The 26225-nt window shown below is 43.2% G+C and overlaps 1 protein-coding gene across 8 annotated transcripts in view; it reads left to right on the forward strand.

Moving 5' to 3' along the window:
• Nucleotides 1-26225, forward strand: part of PTPRT (protein tyrosine phosphatase receptor type T) — a 475971-nt gene that overhangs the window by 339205 nt on the left and 110541 nt on the right. For all 8 annotated transcript variants that reach the window (XM_075438296.1, XM_075438300.1, XM_075438302.1 and 5 more), the window contains exons 10-11: nucleotides 9328-9529; nucleotides 13111-13213. In XM_075438296.1, the coding sequence (XP_075294411.1) occupies nucleotides 9328-9529; nucleotides 13111-13213 (305 nt within the window). The remainder of the gene's footprint in view (nucleotides 1-9327; nucleotides 9530-13110; nucleotides 13214-26225) is intronic.

Below are 26225 nucleotides of genomic sequence, written 5' to 3' on the forward strand. Positions count from 1 at the left end.
GGATGCGTGCCCAAAGCCGTGAGCTGGGAAGCACTGCTGCTTTCCTGAGCCTACAGCCAGAAAGGTTTATTTGCTTGCCTTGCCTATAGGTGTCCGGTTGATTTGACCGTGTTGGCAGAGGTCACCTCAAGCGATCAGGGGGAATACAGTCTGTAATGTTGCACTGCTTAAAAAACACAGCACGCAACAGCAAGAGGGGTGTCAAAGAGGGATTGTGCCCCTCTCCTGTTCCCTTGAAGAAAACAGGCAGCTCTGACAATGTGCGTGGAAAAGAAGGGTGCCTTATGTTCATCGTATCTTATCTTTCACACCCAAGCGAGACTTGTGCTGGAATGTGAAGACGGAGTTGAGATAGATAAAATATTTGCCTGCTTTGATACAAAAACACAGAGCTGAGTCCTTCACCTCTGACGCTTGCAGCTTTGAACTTGAAATCAAATGTATAGCCCACATCCAGGGCCCTGGTTGTTTATGATTTGCACTCTGCTTGGTATCAGCCTTGGAAATGTAAGTGGCAAGTCTTACCAGATGGAGACGTTGTCAGCAGGAGTGGGGACTGTGCCAGTTCTCATGTGGGTGGGAACCTGGAGCAGAATTTCTATAGCAGGAGGAATAAGCTACTTACAATGAAGCAAAATAACTATTATGCTTCACCTTTGGAAAGCAAAAGAAAAGATCTTTAATTGTCTGCTGAAACTGCAGTTTTGTGAAGATTAAATGTCGAATTAATACCAGAAGGTAAAGATTTTTGCAGAAAAATCAGTACAACAGAGGCTTGGGCTCTGTCTTGTGAATCTATAACTGCTCTTCGCTGTTGGGTTTCAGCAGATAGTGATGCTACTTTGTAATTTCCTCCCTGTGTTTTTTTTTTTTTACTCTCTCCATCAGCTTCTTAAAGCTTGTGGTAGTGGTCTGTGCAGTGGTGTTTTACCGTGGAAGCGTGGTTCTGAGGATGACCCTGAGCAAGAGGCAGTGGGGAAGAAAAGATCTGATTTTCATTCTTAGGGAAATTTCGGGCTGGGAGAAGGTGTTGGATTGTCAGGTTTGAAATCTGCACTGCTAATTTTCATTGTTCAGCTTAAGCCCTGATCCTAAGAGATGTCAGTGAAGAGGAGGGGGCAATTAATTCTTCATCGGTTAGCCTGGTGTGCAGTGACTAGGGAGAAGCCAGGTCGTGCTCGCTGGTAGTGCTGGGCTGATCTGTGTGAGGGATATATATGTAATTTTAAGAACATCTTGCTAATCTTCTTGTCAGGTCCATCTAGAAGGTTTGGAAGGGAAAGCCGTGGTTGGGAATGTCTGTTCCTTGCTGTTCTTTGCATTGAAATATGAAGCTGCTTTTGATGTTAGATATCTTGTGAATGATACTCAGGTTGAGAAAGACATGTTTGGAAGCTTAGTGTTGACTATGTGAGAGTAATCTAGATGCAGTATGAACTGAGGAGAAGCCTTGCAAAATTTCTGGAAGGTCAGTGGTGCCTGAAATGGTAGCAGGTGAGATGCTCAGTAAAACACCTTCACCTTGTACACCCCCTGGACCCGCTGAATGCAAAGAAAAGGTTTCCAGGAGACACCACGAGCTAGAGCTGATTTCCTGCCATCATAAAAAGTCATTTGCACGGTGAACTTGCATTGCACGTGGCTTCCTAACACCTGGCGTGGGGAACATGGCTTCCCTGAGGCAGCGACTGGGGAGACGAAGGAAGAGTTTGAATAACTTCGAGTTCAAGGATATTTCTGTCAGACTTTAATGCATCAGTTTATTTGTGTTTATGTTTGGGAAACGGGGGGAAAAATTAAGTTTTCTTCTAGGCTTTATTAGAGCATGGAGTGGAATATATAAAGCAAGATTAAAAACTAAATAGCCTGTTGTTTCCCAAGGTGTTTTCAGTCGTGAAGCCCTCCCCTCCATCTGCAGTGCTGAAGCCTGTGAAACACATCCAGTGCTCTCCACCGATACCTGACTGCCTTATCTCTGCACGCTTATGGGTTGCACAATGATTGCTAGCCCTGGAAAAGCACGCTTTGCCTGTGACACACTTCTCTCTCGTCTGTTTGTGAAGTTTTGTGCTGACCCTGTTAGGAAATGGAAGCACGAGGCATAGCAGAGTGCTGGGGGAGGTTACTGTTTTTTGCAGCCCGCCGGTGCTGGGTGGGCAGGAGCCCAGCCGGGTAGTGGAGGAGATGTTCTGCTTTGCGATGGAGTGTAAATGCACTGGTGCTGGGCTCCAGATGTCCAAGTATTGAGCTTCTCCAAAGCTGCGCTAAGCAGGACTGAAACACCACGAAGTCAGGCTTCTACACCGCTGAGCCTGCCTGGTTGTCTTCTGGTGAAACAGAAGTGATTCTAATTCAAGAGAGGATCATTTAGTTGGGAAGTAGTAATGTCTCTCCGGTTAAGTGGTTTTCAAAGTGAGGGGTCCCTTTAAAAAAGAAAGGATGAAAAGCTGTGGCTGATCTGCAGATTTTCATTTCTGGGATGCCAGCAGCTTTGTCCTCTCATTTCAGCGGTGCTGCTGTCGGCCGAAGCGGGCCGGGATGCGAGGCAGCAGTGTGCCTTCCCCCGGGGCTGGGCAGAGGAGCCCAGCCTGGGCACGGGGTGCGACTCGGGCAATGGGCAGAGCTGGGCGGGCAGCTGCCCTCCTCGCCGCCCCTAGCTGAGCAGCGCTGGAGGAGCTGGCACCTCTGCCAGGTGCCGGGGATCCTGGTGCCCTGTGCCCCTTCTGCCCGCAGCCCACCCCCCGGGCCCCTGCATGCGGCATGGTGTGGATAAGAACCAGTGGATGAAAGAAGTCTTGATTCCAGGTCTTGCTTCACAAGACAGGAATGAGTTCAAAACACAACAAGAAGTCAGGAAAAACTTTACTATCTTCTGGCTCAGTAAAGTGAGAGATGTTTGTCAGGGTGTTCCTGCAGACCCAGCCTCTTGCCTGGACACAGCCATGCACGTAGCAGCTGTGTAAGGTTCCTAATTCTGGCTCCTCATTTGTCCATAGCGAGAGACAGTTTCAGTCTTGAGGCATTAGTAACTGAAAAGGGGAAATAAAATACTGTCTATATTATGGCTACCCATTAGCTCCAAAGCATCCGCAGAAGTGAGGGGTTGTGTGTCCTGTGAGGGGTATGGAGAGGCAGAGTGGGCTGCTTTATAAAGCCAGGGACACAAAACATCAGTGGGAATGTAGGGGATAATGCGGTGGATTTATAGGTTTTGGATGCCTTGCCCAAACTGCTATGCAGGCTGTCACTAAAGTGGAAAACAGATATAAGGTTGCATAATGTAGATATGAAGTAGTGTTTGATTTAACGGCAGTACTTACCGTTTGCATTCAAACAGGCTGCAGTTGCTGAAATCAGAGGGGAAGCTTGGAGTCCGAAGGCGTGATGGTGAACGTGGTTGTAGAGAGCAAAATTCTGCTTGCTGTTGTTGATTAATTCAGTATGACAGAAGATAGAAGATAAAGTGGCGTGTATACTGGGATCAGTCGTTGGGGAAAGAAATATATGAGCATGGTTTTTTGCCTTGACTGGCAAGCTCTCAATCCTGAGACAAGAGAGTTTGTTGCCCTCAGTTTTAAGGTTATGAACGCATGAAATCCTGACAACTCTGTTATTCATCAGTGTGAAAGCTTACTCGAATGTATCGAATGTATGGGAAGGCTAAATGGACACATCAGCCATGATTTGAGCAGAATGTTCTCTCGTCTTCATTTATTTATTTAAGAGGATTAAAGGGAGTCTGGACACCCTTACAAGATTCACAAAGGATTTTAGCAGTGGAGGGCAAGAGGGACCATTACAATGAAGTGATGAGATCTTTATCACAATTTGTTCTTGTATTGAGCTTCGGGCCTCCGTAGTTTTCAACTACACTTATTGATATTCGTATGAAAAAAAGCACAGGAGGAAGCCCCTCCTGCCTCCCCTGTGCGAAGATGGAGTAAAACTCACCAGACTGCCATTACTGTCTGGAGTTGCTAAGTGTGGTGTGGAGCTTCAGTGTGCAGGGTGGCTGCTGACGGGGAGGGTGACCTGCTGGTCGTGAGCTCAGCTGCTTGGGCAGGTTGTCAAGTCCTCGCGGAGTTTTGCACTCCGGTCCGCGGCTGATACTCAGGCTGAACAGACATAGTCAAGATATGACTGATGAAGACTAATATCTTGTTGTATGTATAACAATATATTCCAGTATCACAATCTCCTCCTGCTTGTGTGGGCGCGCAGTTGCTCATACACCTGTGGGGTATGGGAAAATCCAGGTGGATTGAGGGTGGGGTTTTAAAATTATTTTTAATTATGTCTTTTATTCTGAGGAAAGATTTGCGGTAGAAAATAGCCTCGTGCTTCCTGGTTTGGTTAATACCTCTGCTATGGTCTTTCCCTTCACAATGAAAGTTTTATAAGTCCTCGTATTGTAATAGAAGTTTTACAGTTGCAGATGACGACAGTAAGCAAAGTGTTCACATTTCCCCAGAAAATTGTGTTAAATTAGGCTCTGGGAAGAAGAGAAGAGCTGTGCTTATGCTCTCAATATTATATCTTCATCTTTGTGGTTGTTAACATAGTATTTGCTCAGTGATTTCAAGGAGTTAGTATTCTGAACTTTTCAAATGGATAAAAACCAGAAGGGAGGATGGAAGAAGAGGGGATGCTTCTGGTGAATGGAGACTGAGAGTGCACTGGCGTAGATCGAATGTCTGCATAAATAACAACAAAGAGCGAACTCGCGAACCATCCCATTTCTTCTGCTGATCTGTTCTTATTTTATTCTCCGTAGTCTATCACAGCAATTATATGTCACTGAGCACTTGGAAGTGAGATACAGGAAGCCTTTTTTAGTATTTTCCCTTAGAATTGAACTAGTACTGCTGACCTGCTTTATGTTTTGCAAAGGATTTGGATTACTGTAGCCAAATTTTGCACATTTGACCACAGGCTTGAGTCATCTGCATGCTTCCCCAGTGAATCGTTCCTTTCCAACTGGGCAGATGCTGTGCTGGGGGGAAGTAAAATGGTGAATTTTACTCCATGCCGAGCGCCCGTGCCGTCTGACCTGCTGAGCAGTTCAGGTTTACCGCTGGTGGTGCTTCACTTTGAGCACTACGTCATTAACTCAATGTAGGAGGTTCCAAGGAAGATTTAGGATTTATTAGTGTGTATTTCTCAGGTTTTCTGTATTTTAGCCTGCACTGGTTTTTGCAGCGATTAGAACCACAGCAGTGTAGGCCACTAAAACTTCCCCTTGGGACCATCCAGTTGCCCTGTATCCAAACTCTACATCACATATGCGAACTCTGGGCAGCCGTTCCAGGTTGCCAAGGAAGGACAGCTTTCAGCTTGTGACAGCTGACTGCTGTGCAGCAGACAAGCAGGGAGCTGGTTAAAAAACATAGTTTTTTCAGTCTTGTGAGACATTACCTCATCTTTGTATTTGCATTTATTCTGCATCAGAATAAACCCAAGTATTTTCAATATTTTCAATCAGAGTGAATTTCTTAAATGTATTTTTAAGTATTTTCTTGTTTGTTTTCTGTCTAGGCTTTGAAACATTTAAATTAATATTATTTTTTCTTTTTTTACAGAATACGGAAGTATAATATGATATGACTTGTCTTTAAAATAGATTATTTTAAAATAATTTAGTGCAGCTGCTTTCTAGCGATTGAGTCATCTCATTTTCCAGATTAGAATCTCTTGTTTTTTTAATGAAATGGTTTGACACTTGGAACAAGAAATGAAGATAAATACTTAGCATATCAACTAGAAGAGCAGGTGGGTTTTTTCAGCATCCATCTTATTCTAGGAAAGTGCTGTATTTCTTCTGCAGACATGTTTCTGTGCATTTATGTATTACTCCATAGTTGGAAATTTCCACAGTTTCTTCATGAATATTTTCCAGTGTCTGATTCCCTGAAATTTCTCTTCCTTCAGAACTTTTAGTTTGAATCAATTAAGGAGAAGAATGGCAACTTGTGAGTGTCTTATTATAATAATCATAATGGGAGTGTCTGATTACAATTTGCTACGTGATACATATATACATGAAAGCCAACCTATAAGTGATATATTACAGTATCTTTTCTTTCTGTAGGAGAAATCCCCTGACTCAGAGACATACATACACAGAAACGCATACGGTGTAGCATGTGTCAGGTGTTCCCGTGAGGAAATACCAACAGCTTCAGTAAACAGAGATGATCCTGGATCTGAGAATTGTGGCTGAGCTGGACGGGGAGCCTGTGGCTCGGACGGGATGGATGTGTGCCGGGGTGCCCCAAGGATTCGGCTGGCATGAGCAGCTCCAGTTGTGGCTGAAGGTGCAGCTGCTTCCACCATACTGGGAGGGCCATAGTGGAGCAGACTGGGACAGAGTTCTCAGATGTTAATCTGCACTTGGGGTAGCACTAATATCTAAGAAACAACAGATATCTCACTTTGAAGGGAAAAGGAGTCTTTTTTTCTGAGCTGGAAGAGAATTTGCCTCTTTTTCCAAAGAGAGTGCTCTGGTTTTGGGGTTACTTCATCTGTTTCACCTGTGATTTTGCTGCCTAACGGTCAGCACTCAGCTATTACAGAAATCCGTAGAATCCCTCAATCATGACAATGTTTGTGTAGAGGAGTATTAATAACCCTCATTTTACAAACGGCAAAATGAAGGCTCGGAGAACATCAGGTTGTCGTGGTCACGAGGAAGGCCCTCAGCAGATACCGCTGTGCTTACCAGTCCCTTTACTATTTCAGCTTACGGACTGATTGAAACTGGACCATACGCACAATTTTGTCCTGTGCATTCCTATTCTCTGTGTTGCATCAGTGTGCTGTTTGTGTATTAAAGGCAAATGTTACGTTTTGGGGACAAGGATTGCTTTCCCTGAATGTCTGCACATCACCTGGTTTAATATGGTTCATAGCTGTTGGAATAGAGAGTCTGTTGCAGTAACACAACTTGGCTATGCCACAAATCTCTCTTTACTGGAGTTTATATATCCCCAAAGAAGTTTTGGGGAATAGGGGTCTGATATGAGTGAGCAGTCTTTCCGAAAATTGACCCAAACTTCAGTCTCTCCCTCCAGTGTGGTTTTCTCCTTCCCCACCTCTTTAAGGTCCCTTGTATTCATATTCTCTGGTATAGTCAACAGAAAAAGAAAGAGACTGTTTTGTTTTTAAATCAGTGACTTTCCTTCATTTTTTTTTCTCTCTTGAAAGCTTTTCTAGCTCTATTTGCCTTAAGGGGATAAGTTTTTTTAATGAAGAAAATTAACTCCCTTTGTAGCGATTTTTAGAACTGGTGAAGGTAGCAGAGTAGTTTGATTTATATGTAGATCAAGGCCAAGTGCATCTTCCACTTTTATCTATTAGCCTTCTGTGTAATGTGTTTGAAAAGAGGTACTGCTGATTTTGCATAGGCTGCTGCCTGCCATCCTGTGGACGTGGGTTTCGGTGGCCCAGCAGTAGGAAGTTCCTATTCTTTTTCCCAGACTCGTCATTTACTTGTTCTCCTCTGATGTTTTGTAGAGCTGCTGTTTCTCTAGCACCTGATTTGCAAACAGAGCACCCAGATTGCATTGCTTCGTTCTTACCTGACAAAATAAATACATTTTTCTTTCTGGAATTGGCTATGGCATTGACTGGGTCATGTCTCTTGATTTAAAGTCTTTGATCCTCACCCTAACTCTGATGGTGTTTTTACACAGGTTTCCTAGCATTGAGGTACCTTGGTGCAATAAGAGCTGTCACAGTGTTGTCCCGTGCCGTGCTGCATGGCATGGACCTCTCCTGACCTCAGGAAAAGGAGTGGGTGTAGAAATTGCTCCTCTCCATGTTTAGTTCTTCTGTTTTAATGACCGTTGTGCGAAGATCTCTCTCTTTCTGAACTTTCTGGCAAGAAATAAATATTTAAAACCAGGTTGTAATTCCTGGAGAAATGAGTAGGTTTTCAGTGAAATCACTTGCAAGCTGTTCAATTAGAATTCCTTGAAGCATTCTGCTTTTGTAATCTCTCGCTGCGCTGTCAGCCTGGGTGTAATTCAAGGCCCTTCTCTGTTTCGCTGCCTCATCTGGGGTCACAGCTCTGTTCTTCTGTGCCCAAAGGACAGGATTCACATGCTCCCACCTTGCTCTGGGCTCAGTGGCTCTTACCCTGGTATTACTAAAGACCCCCTTTTTAAACATTGTACATTTATTTTTTCCTCAAAACGGAAGATTTTCCTCCTGTCATAAAGCAAGCAACTTAAAAATTTTCAAAGGCTCTTTTGGCAAAGCTGGGAATTAGATTCTTGCGGAGTCCTTCATAAAAAATTGAAGACTTCATGTATTAACATACATTGATTTATTCATAGTGTTTCATTACAAATAAGCGAGGATCCCATAATACCAGCAGAGGTTAGGAGAGCAGTGGAGCGCGTTACATTATATTGACAGCTCAGTTGAAATTGAGCTGCCTTTGGATTGAATTTGGGACGCAGGCAAGGAATTGGCTGGTAAATAAGTCAGGAGTTTTACTTGCAGGTGTCTGTATATCAACAGGGCTGCCACGGGTTTGCATAATGGAGCTCGAGCAGGATTTCAGAGGTGTGTTTTCTGCGTGGATTCCTCGCAGGGTGTATTCACACCAGCAGCAGGTCTGCTCAGGTGCGGCTCGCCGGGTCTGTAACCCTGCTGACTTCTTCTCTCGGGCGAAAGCCCGGCGTGGTACCATGTGTAAGCCTGCCCACTGAAGCTAAAATTGGGGGGGCAAATGAGCTCAGAACCTGGCTTACAAGACATGAAGAGAAGGGCTTTTGTCTAAAGAGTTGATGACATTTATTTCATTTAAGCATATCATTTCATTTCTGCGTGTTCCCTTTAGCACAAGAAAAAACTTCTAAAACCTTTGTCGTCAGTAAAAGGCGCCTGTTGTTTTCATCAGCCTTTTGAGAAGACGGTTTGCCAGAAGAAAACAAAAGACCTGATGGAAAATGTATCCATGTTTACACCAAAAGTTTTCATGTACTCGGGGGATTGTATGGGAAGTTCTCATGAAAACTCTGCCAGTCGTTCTGTGCGCTCTGGTTTGGCTGCAGAAGTTCTGAGGTTCAGGTCAAAAAGTGATTTTTTGCATCTTTTGTTCTAAATCAGCACATGTCAAGGTTTTAGGGGAGAGGAGAATAGTCTTGGAAAAATTGTCATGTTTGTTTGACAGCATCCAGATATGGAACTAGAGATACCGAAATAATATCTGTGCTTGTATTTTCCACGTCTAGCCTGAAGAGATGGCAAAATAGGGGAGCAGAGCAAGGCCAGGCGCAGAAGGCCCCTTATCACCTTACTTTCCTTGTTCTTCATTTGCAGATTACATACAAGGCCGTTGGGTCTCTGGATCCCAGTGCTGACCTGTCCAGCCAAAGAGGGAAAGTCTTCAAGCTAAGGAACGAAACACATCACCTCTTTGTAGGATTATACCCAGGGACTACGTATTCATTCACCATCAAAGCCAGCACAGTCAAGGGCTTTGGGCCACCCATCACAACACGGATTGCAACTAAGATTTCAGGTACTGCTTTGGAGAAGGAGAAAAAAGAACTTTGTAGGGCTTTGTTCTTTAGACCCACAGCTGATGTATACAAGAAAAAGGTATTCAGCTCTCTAGAAGTTGCACAGGGCAAAATTTTAAAACAGCCACAATCCAGTATCCATGTTTGTTCGGGTTACAAATGCGGCGGTTAATTTGTGGCTATCTTAAGTATCCATGAATATCTTTGTGGAGCATTTTAAATGAGAACCTTCATTAGTTCTGCAAATGAAGTATCGCTATAATAATTGTTAGTATTATCAGCGTGGCTGGGGAAGCTCCTTCAGTAATGTGGTTTTTATTTTCAGAATGCACCAAAATGGATGTAATGAAGTAATTGAATTAATAGTGCACGGCGACTAAAAAAAAAAGGAGGAAAGCTGTTTTTATGTTTGCTTTCTGAGTAAGGGCAGAGGGAAGGCTTGAGGTAGGCAGACAAGTGCATGAAAGGCACTAAAATCAGGAGACATGGCAAAGAGAAGGTGCTTCTGTCTTGAGGAAAAAAGAGAAACTCAGGCTAGGTATCAGGAAAAAAAGATGGATAAAGGGATGGTAGAGATAATATTGGGCAGATTTATATAAACTTTAATTTTAACATTTAGTTGATAGCACTGAAACAGGCTGTCTAACAGAGTTCCTTTTTTGGAATAGCTTCACTGTTTTTTCAGTAAAGCCAAAATAAACGTATGGGACGTTCAGGACACTTGTAAAGCTTGAAATGATGGCTGGGTACCACAGAAAAGAGTGCAAAACAGTGCATATTTTCTGATGCCCTATTTCAAAATCGGTTAATCAAAACAAGTTGTTAGCAGTAAGTGGCAGTGTAAATTTTAAGGAAGTAAAGTGTATCCGTTCTCTCCACTAACTGTCAGCAGGGTCTGAACCCTTCACATTTAGTGCAAAAGCCCATGTCTCAGCCCCTGGAAGTAAAGCCATTAACTGCCATAACAGCTCCACGGACTGTTGGGGTTTATGCAGGCCTGCTGCGAAGGGAAGGCACGGCATGCACTCTATTCACTTGTGACCAGAGAAATAAAATAGCACAGTAATGGTAGTGCTTTTTCCCTCTGACTCACTTTCCTTGAATTTTATTATTCAGTGAGTGCTCAGATTGTGTTTGAGGCCTGCATGTTTATTAACTGGATGCACAGTGAGCTTGATTTATGGTCGTCTTTTTTTTTTTTTCTGGTCTTCCAAACACCTGGCTCGCAATAGGTAGGCACAGACTCCATGCAGGCATTAGGGTTGTAGCTGACATTAGATTATCTCATTGCATGGTTAGTCCTATACATGTAATCTGGAAATTGCTGCTGACTTGCTCTAAGAGGCAGTCACAGAATCACAGAATGGTCAGGGTTGGAAGGGACCTCTGTGGGTCATCCAGTCCAACCCCCTGCCGAAGCAGGGTCACCCAGAGCAGGCTGCACAGGACCGCGTCCAGGCGGGGCTGGAATATCTCCAGAGAAGGAGACTCCACAGCCTCCCTGGGCAGCCTGGGCCAGGGTTCCATCACCCTCAGAGTGAAGAAGTTCTTCGTCCCAAGGTTAGTAGGGAGAAGAAGGATTTTTGCATTGACTGGAATGTCCTTGTAAGACTACATATATTTTGAAATGAAAAGGCATATATGCTGTAGCAATTTGTGAGTGTATATGTTTATACGGGTGGACACATTTGTTTATTTCTTAATCACAGTTAAATGGGAGAATTCCAGAGGGCTTCTCTTTAGGCGTGACCGGGATCTTGCAAAATAGGCATTAAATTGTTGAGCAGTGCTTGCTATTTCAGAGATCAGTGTCCATTGTATTTTTGTTGAGGTACTACACAACTGTTCCATGTTGAGTACACAAGAAAACTACTATATTGTATTTCAGACTCTTGTGACTAATATGGGTTCCAATTGCAGAATTATACTCCAAACCATTAGCTAGTCCTTCCGAGACCCGTGTTTGTTGCATTTACTTCTTAAATTTATGGAGCCTGAAAGTAAGAGCGTAAATCCTGTGTGGCAGGTGCAGTGTTTTACACAGAAGATAGCTGATGGGACTCATGCGGCCAGGAGGAGACAGCCGAGCTAGCTCACATAGCAGAGACAGATTAGCGGCACCAGTGTGGCACTGCAGCCAGGCTAGGAGAAGCTGCTTCAAAGCAGGATGATGGAGCCTGCAAAGGCAGAGCCCAGCCTGTTTCTGGTGTCCAGACTGGCCTTGCAACCTTTCTGCAGCACTACGTCGTGCTGTAGCACCATCCCCTTGGCCAGAGCACGTGCAGAGCCCTTCTTGCTGTGGCATCTCCAGCATGTACAGTCATCTCTGGCAAAGAAGATGGCTGGTGACGTGCATCTTCCTTAAATGACTTGCACTGCTCCCCCTTGATGCAAAGCCCCTTTTTCAGAGAAATCCTCGTTAAGGAATTGACATTCATTCTGAACTCGTCGCCAGCTTATTGACAGGAAAGCCAGTAGCTGAGCTGATAATAGCAACCACCCTTCTTGACAGTTTTCAGGCATTTAGATAAAAAACCTGATTGTAAACAGGATTACAGTGGAAATCACTGTAAGAGGATTAAATGTGGGATCCCCCGCCATGCAGCTTTTCCTTGTGAGTTACAGATGAACTACTTGTGTGAATTTTTCTGTTTGCTTTGTGCTTTAACAAAACTTGCATCTTTGGAATAAATTTGATGCTGGTCGGATCTCACGATCTCTTCAGTTCTTTGACAGTGAAAATTATCCCAAACAGATGGCTGCTATTGACGAAGGACAAAGTAACATAATAAGTAAAATATGTTTCTTAAGGAGAGCTACCTTACTGTCATGAAACGATCCTAATAGATGATAACAAAGCAGAAGGAGAAACTAGACTTTGGCTAAGAGTGAATATTCAGTGGTTTTCTCTGTTGCTTTGGGGGACACCTCAGCGAAGCGATGGGGATGCTGTGGCTGGGTCCTGCCTGATCACACCATTGGAAACTGTGCAGCTGCCTGTTCATTCAGCATCACTAAAGTACCTGGTTAAAATGTCACGGATTTGAGTGCTAAAATAACCTGGCAAATTTGTGTTCCTCTATTTTCATCTTTCATGCCCTCCAGCTACTCAAGGAGACACAGCTTAAGTCTGTGTGTTAAAAACTGTAAGATGTGGGAGGTCTAATCCAATGACCAGAAGAGTAAGCAAGAGTCAGGTTTTCTGGATGCTGTTCTTAGCTCTGCCACTGTGCGCTCATCCCAGGTGGTCATTATAACATCCATGCAGTTGTCTCACTTCATCTTTAAAATTGAAGGAATGATCCCATCTGAAAGGATTACTGAGTCTGAAAAAATCAAGACAGGATTTTCAAAGCCAGCTTGAAGATTTGGGTGTCCGATTCTTGTTTAATTTTAGGAGGAAAAGAGTGTACAAATATTTAAGCAGTTTTGACAATGTTGGTCATAACATTGGGAAGTATTTTGATGTTTCATTTGAGACACGTTAAACATCTCCAAGAAATGTTAATATTGCGTTGCCATCACTACCGAAGGCAGTAACGGGTGTCTAACTAATGTGTTGCTCTTTGTTCTGCTGCAGCGCCTTCGATGCCAGAGTATGACACGGACTCCCCCCTGAACGAGACTGACACTACCATCACCGTCATGCTGAAGCCCGCTCAGTCCCGTGGAGCGCCTGTCAGGTGGGTGCTTTGTCCTCTCTTTACAGTTCTCCCCTCTCCTGCCTCCAGGCTTCACTCACTCCTCTCTCGTTCCCGTCTGATAATGCAGCCGCTGAAAGCGAGCGCCGACTATAAGACCAGCTCTGCTGTTGGTTCTGTCTTTCACAGTCTCCTTTTATAAATGCCTCAACCTACTTGCCTCCCGCTGTTAACCTCCGGGAAGGATTACTGATAGTGTTGTGTGGGGTTATTGCCCTCTCAGCATCACTTCAGATGCCTTCGCAGCGCTGGAGGACGGCTGTACGTGCCGCTGGGTACTGTGATGCTGTGAATTTAGCATTGCCGTGTAAAGGTGGAGGAGGCTTCAGGCCTCCGTCTCCTGCCCTCTTTTCCACGATGCACCAGGCCTTTTTTGTAGCTATCCTAAGGATGTCCGAACTGTCTTTAATGCTCGCGAATGCATTTGTTCAGATACTGGATCTGAGCACATTCCTCACGTCTGCGTGTTATCATCCAGCTCTTGCTCCTGGGCTGGTTGTGGAGTAGTGATGGAGTTCAGATGAACTCTGGTTTAGTGAGGCTTTGACAGTTGTAGGCAAGCACATTTTCCCCTGATAGAGTAGAGGATTTAGGAGCAGGGAGCTGCACAGGCACCCATGGCATAGAGCGAGGACCTGACCGCAAACTTTTCTGCCTGTCTCTGAGCTGGGTCCCATTCTTAATGCTAAGATGCCAAAACCACAGAATCGTAGAATCATTTAGGTTGGAAAAGACCTTTGAGATCATCGAGTCCAACCGTAAACCTCACACTACCGAGTCCCTCCCACTAAACCATGTCCCTGAGTGCTACTCGACTGCAGATCTGACTGTGGAAAGGCGACTTGGAGGCCTGTCATTGCTCTCTTCTGTCGAGGTGAGCTTGTACCTGGTGGGAGGCACCAGCCCGGAGGAGCAATCTTCCCTTCTGAGCCAGCGCTGCCTTTCCCATCACTGGCAGAAGCGCTGGCTGGTCGCTCGTCCGGCCACTCCCCTCAGCTGAGCATGAATTAGGATTGCTTACGATAAGAGCAGTGGATGCTGCTTTGCAGAGGTCTCCAGCAGCCGTCACCTCCCTGTAGGCTCTGCAGGCTTTTACCTCGAGTTTTCACAAGATACTTTTGAAATTTTTTCTACGGGCAGTATTTTAGAAACCCACAGTCCCTTCTTTCAAGTGACATGGGTTTCTGCGCTTCACTGACAGGTTCTTCGTGCTTTTCAAGGATATCCCACAAAGTATTCAGGAGCAAATTGCTCAGACGTAAACTACTTCATTTATTGAAACATCCAGTATCGATTGGTGGTCCACCCTGTGTCGTAGCTTTCCCCCAAATTGCATTGATACTCTCAAGGAAAAAAAATCTGCTTTTTAAGACTTAACACCATAACTTCAAGAGTTTTTCTGAGGAATGTATTTTAAAGTTTCCCTTTCAATCTCTGGTACTCCATATGAGCAAATTTAGGAGCCTATTTTCTGAGTCCTTTAGGGATGTTTTTCTGCTGGAAAAGAGCAGTAAAATCACACAGCTCTGTTTTATTTTATTTCTTTATATGGGGGAACATTCCTGTATCTCATTTTACCACCTGCTGTCTTAGGAGTGTTGCTATTTTGTCTTTTTATTGAAAAGTCTTGTGATTTTTCTGGAAGTCAATTTACTATACTTTAACTACATTCAGTGAATAATGTCTTTTCCAGCAAATGCATCTGTTATAAAAAATTTGGTGGAATTTTTTATAAATTTTCACTCTGGTGTCTTTAATTGCAGTATAGCCTATTATACACACATTTGCAGAGTGCAATATTTACATGCCACAGCTAAGTGATGAGATGACTTCCTGTACTGAACCCACTTCAATGACTTACAGATGCGTGTATGAAAGCCAAAATGGACCAGAGGGGGTCTTGGGGAGAATTTTAGCTTTTTATTAACTATGACAGCCTCAGAATGTGTAAATACCTTTCTCTGTACAACCATGCAGACTGTTCTTAGCCTAGCCTCAACAAATCCAGTTATTTCAACCTTAGATTTCCTCAACCTCTTCCATTTACTTTCAGTCTGTTCTGCCCATTCTCGAATTTGTGTAAATTCTCTCGAAATACTGTATCCAAAAGCAGGTAGCACTCCCTGGGAGGCCTCAACAGCACCCAGCAGATTAGAAGAATAACATGCTGTGAACTGCTTGTGATGCTCTTAACACATAGGAATGAGGTGTTTCTTCCCCCTCAGTGTTTTTTTCATATTCAAGCAGAGACCGAAGATATCCTCTTTGTTGTTCTCTGGTTAGTTTTTCTACCTTTCGGTTGTGGGGGTTTTACTTGTCCTTCACAAGTATAGTATTTTCCATTAATCTTTATTAAATGTGATAAAATTGATTTTCAAAACACTGTAAAATTCTGATACAAATTTAAATGAACTTAGAGCCGCTCTTAGTCTGATGCCATTCTCTCTTCAGTTCCCAAGGCATTAAGGAGAACACAGATTCGAGACATATGCCTGAGAAACACGGCAGCGAGGTGGTGCGGAGGGCACAGGTGGGATCCGGCATGGTGCAGCGTGCTGGTGGGATGCCCCTTCTCCTGGCCGTCTCATAGGCATTACCATGCTTTCCTAGGTCCCTTCCTTTTTGCACGCTGACCTTTCGTATCCCAGCCTGCCTGAGGAGGTTCTGAAAAGGTATTTCAAAGTAGTCTGAAACAGATTTTCCTCACACCTTCTGATGAAGGTTCTGATGTTGAAATCTTTCACTATGCAGGAGTAGGTTGACCCCTCATCTCTCCAACCCGACAGTTCTGCAGGTGGCCAGCGTTGCTCTGCGGTGCCCTAGGCTTTTATTGTAGTCCTTCCAAAGCGTGGAGCTGAAAAAAAACTGGCTATGCTGTAATTATTCTTAATATTTCCTCTTACACACTGGGGACAGTGAGTTGGAGTATGTGTGGGGGTGTCATTGTAAACTAGTATCTATATGTAAGATCGTTATGTGACTTTGTCTTGTGTTGTTTTGTTCTGCTGTAGGCTGAGCAGCAGACGGGTGGAGTACGGTCTGCAAGATCATTTTTAGAGTGATATTGTAGAATATTTCAAATAAGATTCATTGTATTTACATTCATTTGAAATGCAGGTACACCAAATCCAAAGTCACTTTCAACATTAAGACACTTCTGATGTTCCCCAGTGTTCGTGATAAATAACTGAAATGAGGTTGTTTATAAAACTAATGATCATGAACTTGGCATTGTTAATGATCTATAGATAACAATGAAGACACTTTCATATGAACTAATAGAAATAATATAAACTTAGATATTCTTTCATCTGTTTTGTTGTATTGCCAAAGGAAAGATGAAGCATCAGCAGGCGTAAATGTTCTCCCTTGTGGCGTAGGCATTTCATTCTTGCCTTTATTTTCCATGGTAAAACCTGCAGAGCTTGACTCCATGTTGCCCTTTAAAAATAACTTTTAGGTGTTCTTATATCAATCTAAAGCCCGTGAATGGTGCTATGATTGATTTGCTGAAGACTGACATTCAGCTATAACAGATTCAGAAGCGGAAAAAAGAATGCAAGTGTTCCCCGTCTTTACTCCGCAACTCTTCCCTGCAAATCTCCAGTGTGATTCTGAGGATAATTCAGCCTTTGAATCTGTTGTTGTCAGGAGGGCTGAGTCAGTCCTTCATAGATTATTCACATATGACATCTTTAGACCTCTATTTGAGAATTTATATCCCGTTCACTGCTTGAAAATACCACTGTGAGGGATTTTATCTACAGGACGTGTCCACTGGGCTGATTTTTGTGTGTTGGATATTTGAAAGTCCGTCCGGTTTATTAACATGAGGTTAGTTCTATAAATCTACCTATACTACTGTTACGGAGAAAATCGAATTTCCAGAGCGTGTATGAGTTTTGAGAATTTCAGCGTTTAAATGAACGCTTCCCTTAGGTGTGATTACCTTGTCGATATGCTGCTCTGTGTATTGGAGCTGTACGACACTGCAGAAGGACATTAGAGAAGAGTCTGCAAGAATTTTTGGGGGGATTTCAGACTAAGGAGAACTTTGTTGTTGGAAAAAGATGGATTTAATCTCCCCATCTTCCTGCAGCTCTCTGAGGTGTATCGGTAAATAATGTGTGATGTTATTTTGTGTGTCTGCCAGCACGCAGGCGCAGGATGGTCTTTAGGCACCTGACCCCTGTACTGTGCTAAAGAACAGTGGGTTTAGAGCAAAGCTATTCAATCTTTGCACATGTCATTGTGCATATATATGTATATATTTGTGAGGGAGGATATAGATTTTATATATATATGCAATGTAAGTAGCGTGTGTAAGTGATCCTGTAGAAATACATTCAGGTAAGAGTTATTTATTGTGTATGTGTGCAATGGTTAGATACGTGTAATCGCTTTGGGGATGAGGAAGGATAGGTTAGTTCTTTAACGTGCATCTTAAAGGAAATAAGTAAATACAAATAGGAGAAAGGGAGTTTAAATATTTTAAATATATTTAGAAGCACTGAGCAAAGATGAAATAAGTTTTCATGTCAATAGCCAGCAGGAAAAATTAATTTATATGGAGCAAGCTCCATGTTATTCTTGAGTAGTACCATCTGATTCTTGGTCTCTCAAGCGTGAAATAAAGGAAGTGTTTTTGGTCTACAAGATGCTAAACAAATGGAGAGGAAACTGTTGTAGTGTTATTTAACAGGACACCTAAGCACAGTGGGTTTTTTCTGGTTTTATGCTCAAGCTATTCTCCAAGAAAACAATCCTGTGTGATGTATCTGGGTACTTATGTATTCCTACATACAGTAACAAATGAAAATTTCCCGTGGTGAAGGGGAGTGGTATTGCTTCCATTTCATGTTGGAGAACTGAGACTTTGAAAAGGTAAAACTTGCTTTCCATTTCAGTCTGCAACAAAGACACTGAGAATCTCTGGAGCCATAGGCTATAACTTCAATCTCCACAAGAACTCCTGCTTTTCTTATGATTTCAGGCATCATCTCTTCATCCTGACCTTACTTTTCCTCTATCCCTCTCACTAGCATCCTTATTTTGATTTTGTTTTTAAGACACAGTAGTGTTTTCCAACCTTATGAAGGAGGGTTTGCAAGCCGAATGACCTTGATTCTGTGGTGGAGGAGGAATGAGACAAGAAGCTATAAGCTTGCAGAATTTGCTGGGGTTTTTGTTTGTTTTACAGATGGTGGCTTTGGCGTATAGATCTGCATATCTGTATAGGGAGCAATGCTGTTCAGCTCGCGGCTTTGTAACTGCTTAGTGGCATCACATGAGCTTGCCTCAGGCATTTACATTGATAATTAATTCATTAATGCCAAGAAAGGGTGGCAATTTCTTGTTCTTAAAACTCCCACGCAGCGTACCTTGTGCTTGAAAATAAAGACTGGAGTCAAGGATCAGCGAAACAATAAAAAAAGGTTCTAATGTTGAAAGCTATGGGGAGCATAACAAATTGTTGTGCCCTTGGTAATTCTGGAAGTTCAGTTGCCTTAATAGGCATGTTATAAATACCTGGAAAATAAAGCTCCTGGCCTGCTTTTTCTAAACTCGTATTCAAACGTGTGCATCGCATGACGTGGTTGATTGAATACAGTGCAAACCGTCATCACATTAGATCTTTTAATTTTGTAGTATTTAATGAGGAATGAGATTATCAATCTAGGCTTCTGATATTATAAAACTAATTATCTGTATTAATTAACATCTCCTATAATATACCTCGGGGATATTGTTCTGAAATCATTCAAGCTGGGTTTCTCCTGCATGGCATTCTGCCTCTAATTTAGGTGGGAGTTTGAAGGTAAATGAGCAGTTTCTTTTCTCTTCAAGATAAAGCAGATCTGCTTTTTTTTAAACTCTGTGTGTGTGAATGTGAGAGTAAGAAAATGAGAGTTTGGGTGAAAGGCATGGAATAATGGCAGCCATGTGGATCTGCATGATGTTTATTATACCAAGAAGGAACAGAATAGAGTTGCACAGTAGGCATTTGCAGGCTTGACCTCATCAGCGTGTCTGAACCCTGGTGAGCTGACCAGAGCATTGCAAGCCTGAGCGTACGCTTCTGTTTCAGCTGGGGTCGTTGGACGGTGGGGTTAGCTCATACACGGTGCCTTCAGTGGTGCTTGAACTTATTCTAGATCTCAGAAGTACTTCGCCTGCTGTATCAGGAGAGAAGCGTAATGGAGATACAGGGATGCTTCAGGATGCAAAAGACAAGCATAAGTATCGGGAAGGAATATTTAGTCTTTTATGTAGCATGGCATAATTAGTTGAATGGATGTTTCAAGGTTTTTTCAGTTCCCCCTGAAGAGTCAGGTGTTGGCCCTAAAAAGCGAGGATAAAGGGGCATTTTGCATCACTTATCTCATCTGGTACAGGAAATGCGTTTTCTTACCAGATCAGCATACTGTTCATCTGAGAATACTGTCCCTGAAAAGATCATAAAACTGCCTTTGCCCATTTATCAGCCATCAGAAGCCAAGCCGTTCTCTGAGCCTGGATGACCTGCTGTGTCTTACAGTTCCACAAAGAGCTCTGGCAGTAGACAGAAATGGGAGAGAAAAGCGGTAAAATTTGCATATATTTTAATGATAATATTTTAACAATCAAATTACACATAGAGACAATCTTTTTGTGTCAAGCAGCATTCTATTAGCCCTGCAGTGAAGATTTTGCTAGCACTTTTTAGTTTTATGAAGGTCTGAGGATACTGAGCTTGAGGGAGTGAATGTTTTTGAATAAATCTTTTATGCTGTCCACGTAAATTGTCAGATTAAATTCCAGCAATCAAAAGGTTAATGAAGTCTGAACTTTAAGCTGAGAATCACAAATTGATGGCCATTTTCTCACATCAAGCTGTCAACCAGTAGAAAATACCCATGGCTGCCAGTTTGAAGGTTCCTTTTTCCAAGACATCTCTTTGCTTCACAGCTCCCAGAGCCACCGTGCCCCTTCCTTGTTATCGCAGAATAAAAGGGTAATAGCAGACTGCGTTAAAGTTTTTAAAACTCAGAAACTCGGAATTTCTTGAGGCGTGCTGCCCAGGCTCCTTTTGCCTGTGAGAGCCCTTGGGTCCGACCCTTTGATGGGGTGAGCTGAGCCTGACTGCAGCTCCTCAGGGTCTGAGCAGCCCGCAGAGAGGAGCTTCGCTCCTTTTGTGGACCGCAGAGGATGATTTACCGAATCGAAGCAGCTCCTTAAGGTACTTAGAGATGGGATGAGTCTGGGCACAAGTCCCTTGCAAATGTCCGCCCCTGAGAAGTTGTGCGGCAGCTTTCTCTACTCGTCAACCCCTCCGCCAGGAGTGAGGATGAGGAGTTCAGGGGGCAAGCGGGCTCTTTTCCGCTGCATGTGGCAGGGAGTGTTTACGCTAGCAGGTGCCCCTCGATGCATCTGTAATGACACAAAAACGCGATAAAAGGGAAAGATGAGTAAGCTCTGCGTTGCTGTTGCAGACTAAGGCATTTCAGGATTTAATTATACTACAGGTATATAAATTCCGGAAACATGTTAATGCTCCCGTGATTAAAATTATAGAGGGCCTAATTGAAAAAGCATAAACCGAATTGAAGAATTCCTAATTATAGTTTGCTTTGAGGTGTTAATTTCCTCCATAATGAATGCATAATTTCTTGGAACTAGAAAAGGGGGGTGCTGCACCAGTGTGTGGACTGCAGATGGAATGAAGGGATTATCATAAATGCAACCAGACAATTCAGAAGAAGAAACCTCTGCAGCCATGATGCTCTTCTGCTTCTCTGTAATTTCAGTTCTCCTTGCACAGCGCTTCTCCGAGGCAAAAGGGAGAGCTAGGAGATGGCGAGGGATTTGCTTACTGTGCAAAAGGAAGGGGAAAGAGGACTGGTTTAATTAAAAGTAGTCCTGGTGCAAAAGAGGAAGGCGAGGAGAGAGGCAGAGCGCGCAATATTTCTGCTGGAAATGTCAAACAGCGGAACAGAAGGGGAGGCAATGCTGCCTACTCTCGGCACCCAACTCGACAGGTCCCAAAGTAGCTGCAGGAGGTGATGCTGATGCAGGTGGAGGGCTTTTGCTGCCAAAGGGCACACCCTGCATTCGATGCTTTCTTTTTGCAGCAAAAATATGCTTAGATTTGAAGGGAGTTGAAGTACAGCATTATCAGATGTAACCTCCTGATGTTGAAATCTGCCCTGCTCTCGCTGTGATGGAGGTAAGAGGTGTTTGCAGATGATTACAGACCAGCTGTGCCTTGGTGAAGAGAAGTTCTTGCCCTTGGGACTTTCCTTCTTTCCTTTCTCCATCCTCAGTTTTCTTGGTCCTGGGGCAGGAGATGTTGCAGTAAAGGTACCACTGAAGACTCTTCCTGGTGTCAGAAGCGTGATCGCTTTGCACTTGCTGAAAAGCACAGATGTCCAGAAAAGGTGGAAAGAATCTGGCTGACACTCCTGCAGCTTCAGGTGCTCAAAATCTACATTATCCCTACCCAGGAGAGGTCATCTTATCTATTGTATGTTGGTGATGTAACTGCAAGTAGACTGTTATCTGGCCATGTGGCCTTGTCTAGTAATGAAGTTTCTCTTGAGGTTAGAGACAGAGCACTTTGTCTTCTGTTTTTCTTAGCCTTTTAGTTTAAAAAAGCCAAACACACAGAAACCTAAGAAAAATGTCTTTCTAGTGTTCTCTCTTAAAAAAGGCATCTGATCCTTATGTGTGGGTTTTCCCTCCACAGTTTAGTAGCTATGGTTGTGGAAACAGGAGAGAAAGCTTTGAAATCCAAACTGGATTATTTCTGTGTCCAAATGGACCTAATTTCATGGAAGCCATTGGAGATACCCAAATTGATTCTGACTGAGAATATATGTAAATACACCCATCCCCTCGTCCAAGCCACCGCTTTTATGCTGGACGTGGCAGAAGGTGCTGGGCAGACCCGTAAGGGTGTGCCATGGTCTCTCCTTCTGCAGCTTGCTCAAGATCCACGTCGGCTCTTCTTGTCCTTGAAGCTCCCTTCTGGTCTTAAAGCAGTGAACACCGAGGATGATGACAAGACCCCAGCCAGCGATGCCTGTTTAATGCCAAGCGACATTAACAAAAAAAAGGGTTGGTTTTTTTGTAGATCAAACAGATGGCAGGTGGCTCAGGAGGGAAAAAACACCTCCAAAGCCACTGACATTAGCTCCTGTTGCAGTGAAAGCCGTATCTGTCGGCACTCATTATCTTTAATCTGCCGGCACAAAATAACATTGAACTGGCGAGATAGGGACTGGGCCTGTTCCACTGGGGACCGGCAGCTATTATGTCTAATCTGTGTTGCAAGGCAGGTCAGGCTTATGAAGATGGTTGAGATAATGGAACACAGAGCTTTGAAATGCCCTCTGGTTCTTTTTTTTTTTTCTTTTGTTTTTAATTTTTTATTTCTAAGAAGATTAAACAGAGAGTATTTAAAACATTTAAAAGAATGATGCATATATAATACAAGTAAATAAATGCAGTAGCAGTGTTCTGGTGGTCTGGGGCTAGAAGAGAGCCAATGTTGTGAGTATGGATAGTATCTTTTGTTAGATCAAATGATACAGCTGGGAAAAAAATGGGCGTCTAAGCACACAAATCCTTCTTTTTGGTCACTAAATACTGACTGTCAATACAGTTGTCTATTTGACAACTCCTTGCGTTTTGTGCGTGGTACCACGTTTGTTTGCTGGGCACAGACACTGCAGAAAGGATTAGAGTTGCTCAGAACTGTAGGGGAATGATTGAATTTTTCGATTTCTTTCAATACCAGTCCTTCCTTGGGAAGACATGATCATTAGTCTCCCATAGGAGAGTAATGGAGAGTGGAAGCACTGATTTTAATATATATATTTATGTATAGATCCACACGTATGTGCACGCACAGGTGTGTAGGCGCGCACGTGTGCACACAGCAGTTTATTTAAACCAGCATTACACCTGCCTGCTGGCACCGTGTTGTTCCTGGTGTGTGCGGAGGTCTGACGAGCTGTTGTGTCTTTGGGGGGGGCAGTTTTAAGAAAGACGGGGTCTCCAGAACACCGTCTGCTCCTCCCCCATCTCTGCACGTCACATCTGAAGGGATGCCCCAAAGCAGCATTTTTTTGGTTTTGCCATTTCGAAAGACTTTGTAGGATTAGCTTGTGTTCAGGCTGGAAACTCCGGGCTGCGTTAGAGGGGACATACTGGCTGGTGGGTGGGAGTGGGAATGTTGGACAAGAACGTACAGCTGATGCTGTGTGACACCAGGCAAGTCACTCGTTGCGCTTTCTGCATGCCGTTTATACGTCTGCAGCGGGGGGGTAATTATGTGTGGTACCTCAGGGGTCTGTCAGGGTAAAAGTCTGGTCTCAGGGTATGTGATGTTACATTTGACATTACATTATCACTTTACAAGAAAAAAAACAACAAAAACCAAACAACCACCCCCCCCCCCCCCAAACCCAAAACAGAACCCAGCCAACAACAACAAACCAAACCAAAAAACCCCTACTGCTTTCTAATAGACATTTCCTTTTTTAGTCAGATATGTGATGCTGCAGTACAACTGCAAAAAATTTTAGACAAAGTATTCTGTCCAAGGATGGCATTTGATACAGTGATGCTGGCAGGATGCTTTTCTACGAATACAAATATTTTGTTTGGTTTTCCTTGGTTTTGCTTTTTGTTGGTTTTGTTTTTTTTTTTTTTTTTAAAGCTTGATACAGTGCACAATGCCTTAAATAGACACCACGGCCTGTCCCACAGGTAGCTCATCACAGTACCTGGCACTGTCTGTCCTAGGAGGAAAGGCTGAGGGAGCTGGGCTTGTTCAGCCTGGAGAAGAGAAGGCTGAGAGGGCACCTTATAAATGCTTATAAATATCTTAAGGGCAGGTGTCAGGAGCATGGGGCCAGACTCTTTCCAGTGGTGCCCAGCGACAGGACAAGGGGCAATGGGCACAAACTGAAGCAGAGGAAGTTCCACCTGAGCATGAGGAAGAACTTCTTCCCTCTGAGGGTGACGGAGCCCTGGCACAGGCTACCCAGGGAGGTTGTGGAGTCTCCTTCTCTGCAGATATTCAAGCCCCGCCTGGACAAGGTCCTGTGCAGCCTGCTCTGGGTGACCCTGCTTCGGCAGGGGGTTGGACCGGGTGACCCACAAAGGTCCCTTCCAACCCCTGCCATGCTGTGATTCTGTGACTGGGGAGAAGATGGGACCATTTCTCTTTTCTATGCAGGGAGCATGCAGCCTTTAAACTTTCTTACTTTTTCTAGAGCCCGTTTCATTCAGTGTAGAAATTTAACAAAGCTTGAAATTTTAGCGATAGAAGAATGCCTGTGTGAAAACTCTGCCTCCAAATAGTGTTATCCAAGTGTGAAATCACTACCCTTTGTTTCATGAATTTCAGGGTACAAAATGCCTGGTACTAAATTGAGACTACTGAACTCAATAGGAGAGCTGAAGAAAATGTGAAGAGACTCTCTTCTCAGCCTTCTTGATTAAATGGATTGTGTTATTATTGACTCTATCTCAGCAAGTTTTTTTCATAGCAATGGCAGTTATAACCATTGCTTCCTTCTAGGCCATTTTTACAAATTTGGCTGAATTTGGATATTTTGTTGGTATTCTTCAACTTCAGTGAATGTAGTAGAAGAGTGGTTTAATTTAAGTAAGTATTAAAAGAACACACAAAAATAACTTCGAAGGGAAGGATCTGGTGGAATAACTTTGCAATACGAGAGACTATTTCCTTGAGTAGCATCACTATTACAAGCTTTATTTTTGTGAATGTCTTGCAGATGCGAACAAGCTGATTTCTTTTAATGATCATATTGATGACAGTGCAGCCTGATATTCATAATGGGCTAGTTTTTGAATTTTTTGAATAGCCAAGCATACTCCAGAAGAGGACATCACAGAACAATCTCTTTTTTTCCTATTTTCTGGATAAAAATGTTTATTGAAAGCGAACTTTAAATTCAGCGTATTGTATTCTTCATGACGCTGTTCCAAAGCCTAATGGGAATAGTAGCAATCTTTAATTATTTTTAATGGGTTTCAAATCAGTTCTTAAACAGAGAGAAAATTGCAGAAGAGTGCGCTGTGTCCTGTATCTACACCCTGGGTGGCTGTGAAACTCAATTCATTATGTTTCGTAGATGAGTTTCAGAGCTTCTGATGAAAGGTGCTATTGAAGATATTAAGGGTGACGTTTTAGAACATGTCGAGTAGGTGACTCGGTTCTCAGGAGCGTAATGCCACTTGTTTGAACCCAGAAAACTTTAAGAACTTGGAAACTGTCTGCAGAGTCAATTCTGAATGCCCAAACATTTGATTGCAGGAGGAGCCTGGGGAGGAAGCAGCCACCATTCGAGCCATAGGAAAGCAGTGCTGTAGATGCAATGTACGCTCAGGGCAGCCGAGTCTCAGACCTGATGGCAGTTATCCATTTAGTTCTTGTAAATTTTAGTAGAATTTGTGTTATATAAGTATTTTTTAGTTTAGGGCGCTTGGGCTGAATGTTTTACAGAATCCCTTCTATGCAAGTTCATGGGAGGGCTGCAGGCACCCTGTGAGAAGGATCTCCTTTACTGTTTAATTTCACAGTTTTTTAAAGTAAGCTGTGTAGAGTACTGATAGATTTTTATAGGATATTTCTAACATCCCACCCCTATTATATTTCCTCAATTTTGCCATTATTTTCTTTCTTGCTGTATGTGGCAGAATTTAGACTTCTGTTTAGATACATTTAAGAAGGAGAAAATTAAGAAGTTGATGCTACTTTTCTGTCTCAGTTTGCATTACTGAAATCAACTTGGCCATAAAAAATCATGTGCATGTTCGGTAGCTAATCTGAATTCTAAATGTGGGTGTCAGGAAACACATCAAACCCTCTCCCATTCCAGTATCCTGGGAGATGGCTCCATGCTGTCAGCATAAAGGCAATGAACCTTTATGGGTATATAGTAATTGGCTCAACCAAATTTAATGGGATCATAAGTTAAAT

Source organism: Opisthocomus hoazin, chromosome 18, assembly GCF_030867145.1.
Source record: "Opisthocomus hoazin isolate bOpiHoa1 chromosome 18, bOpiHoa1.hap1, whole genome shotgun sequence".
Taxonomy (NCBI): Eukaryota; Metazoa; Chordata; class Aves; order Opisthocomiformes; family Opisthocomidae; genus Opisthocomus; species Opisthocomus hoazin.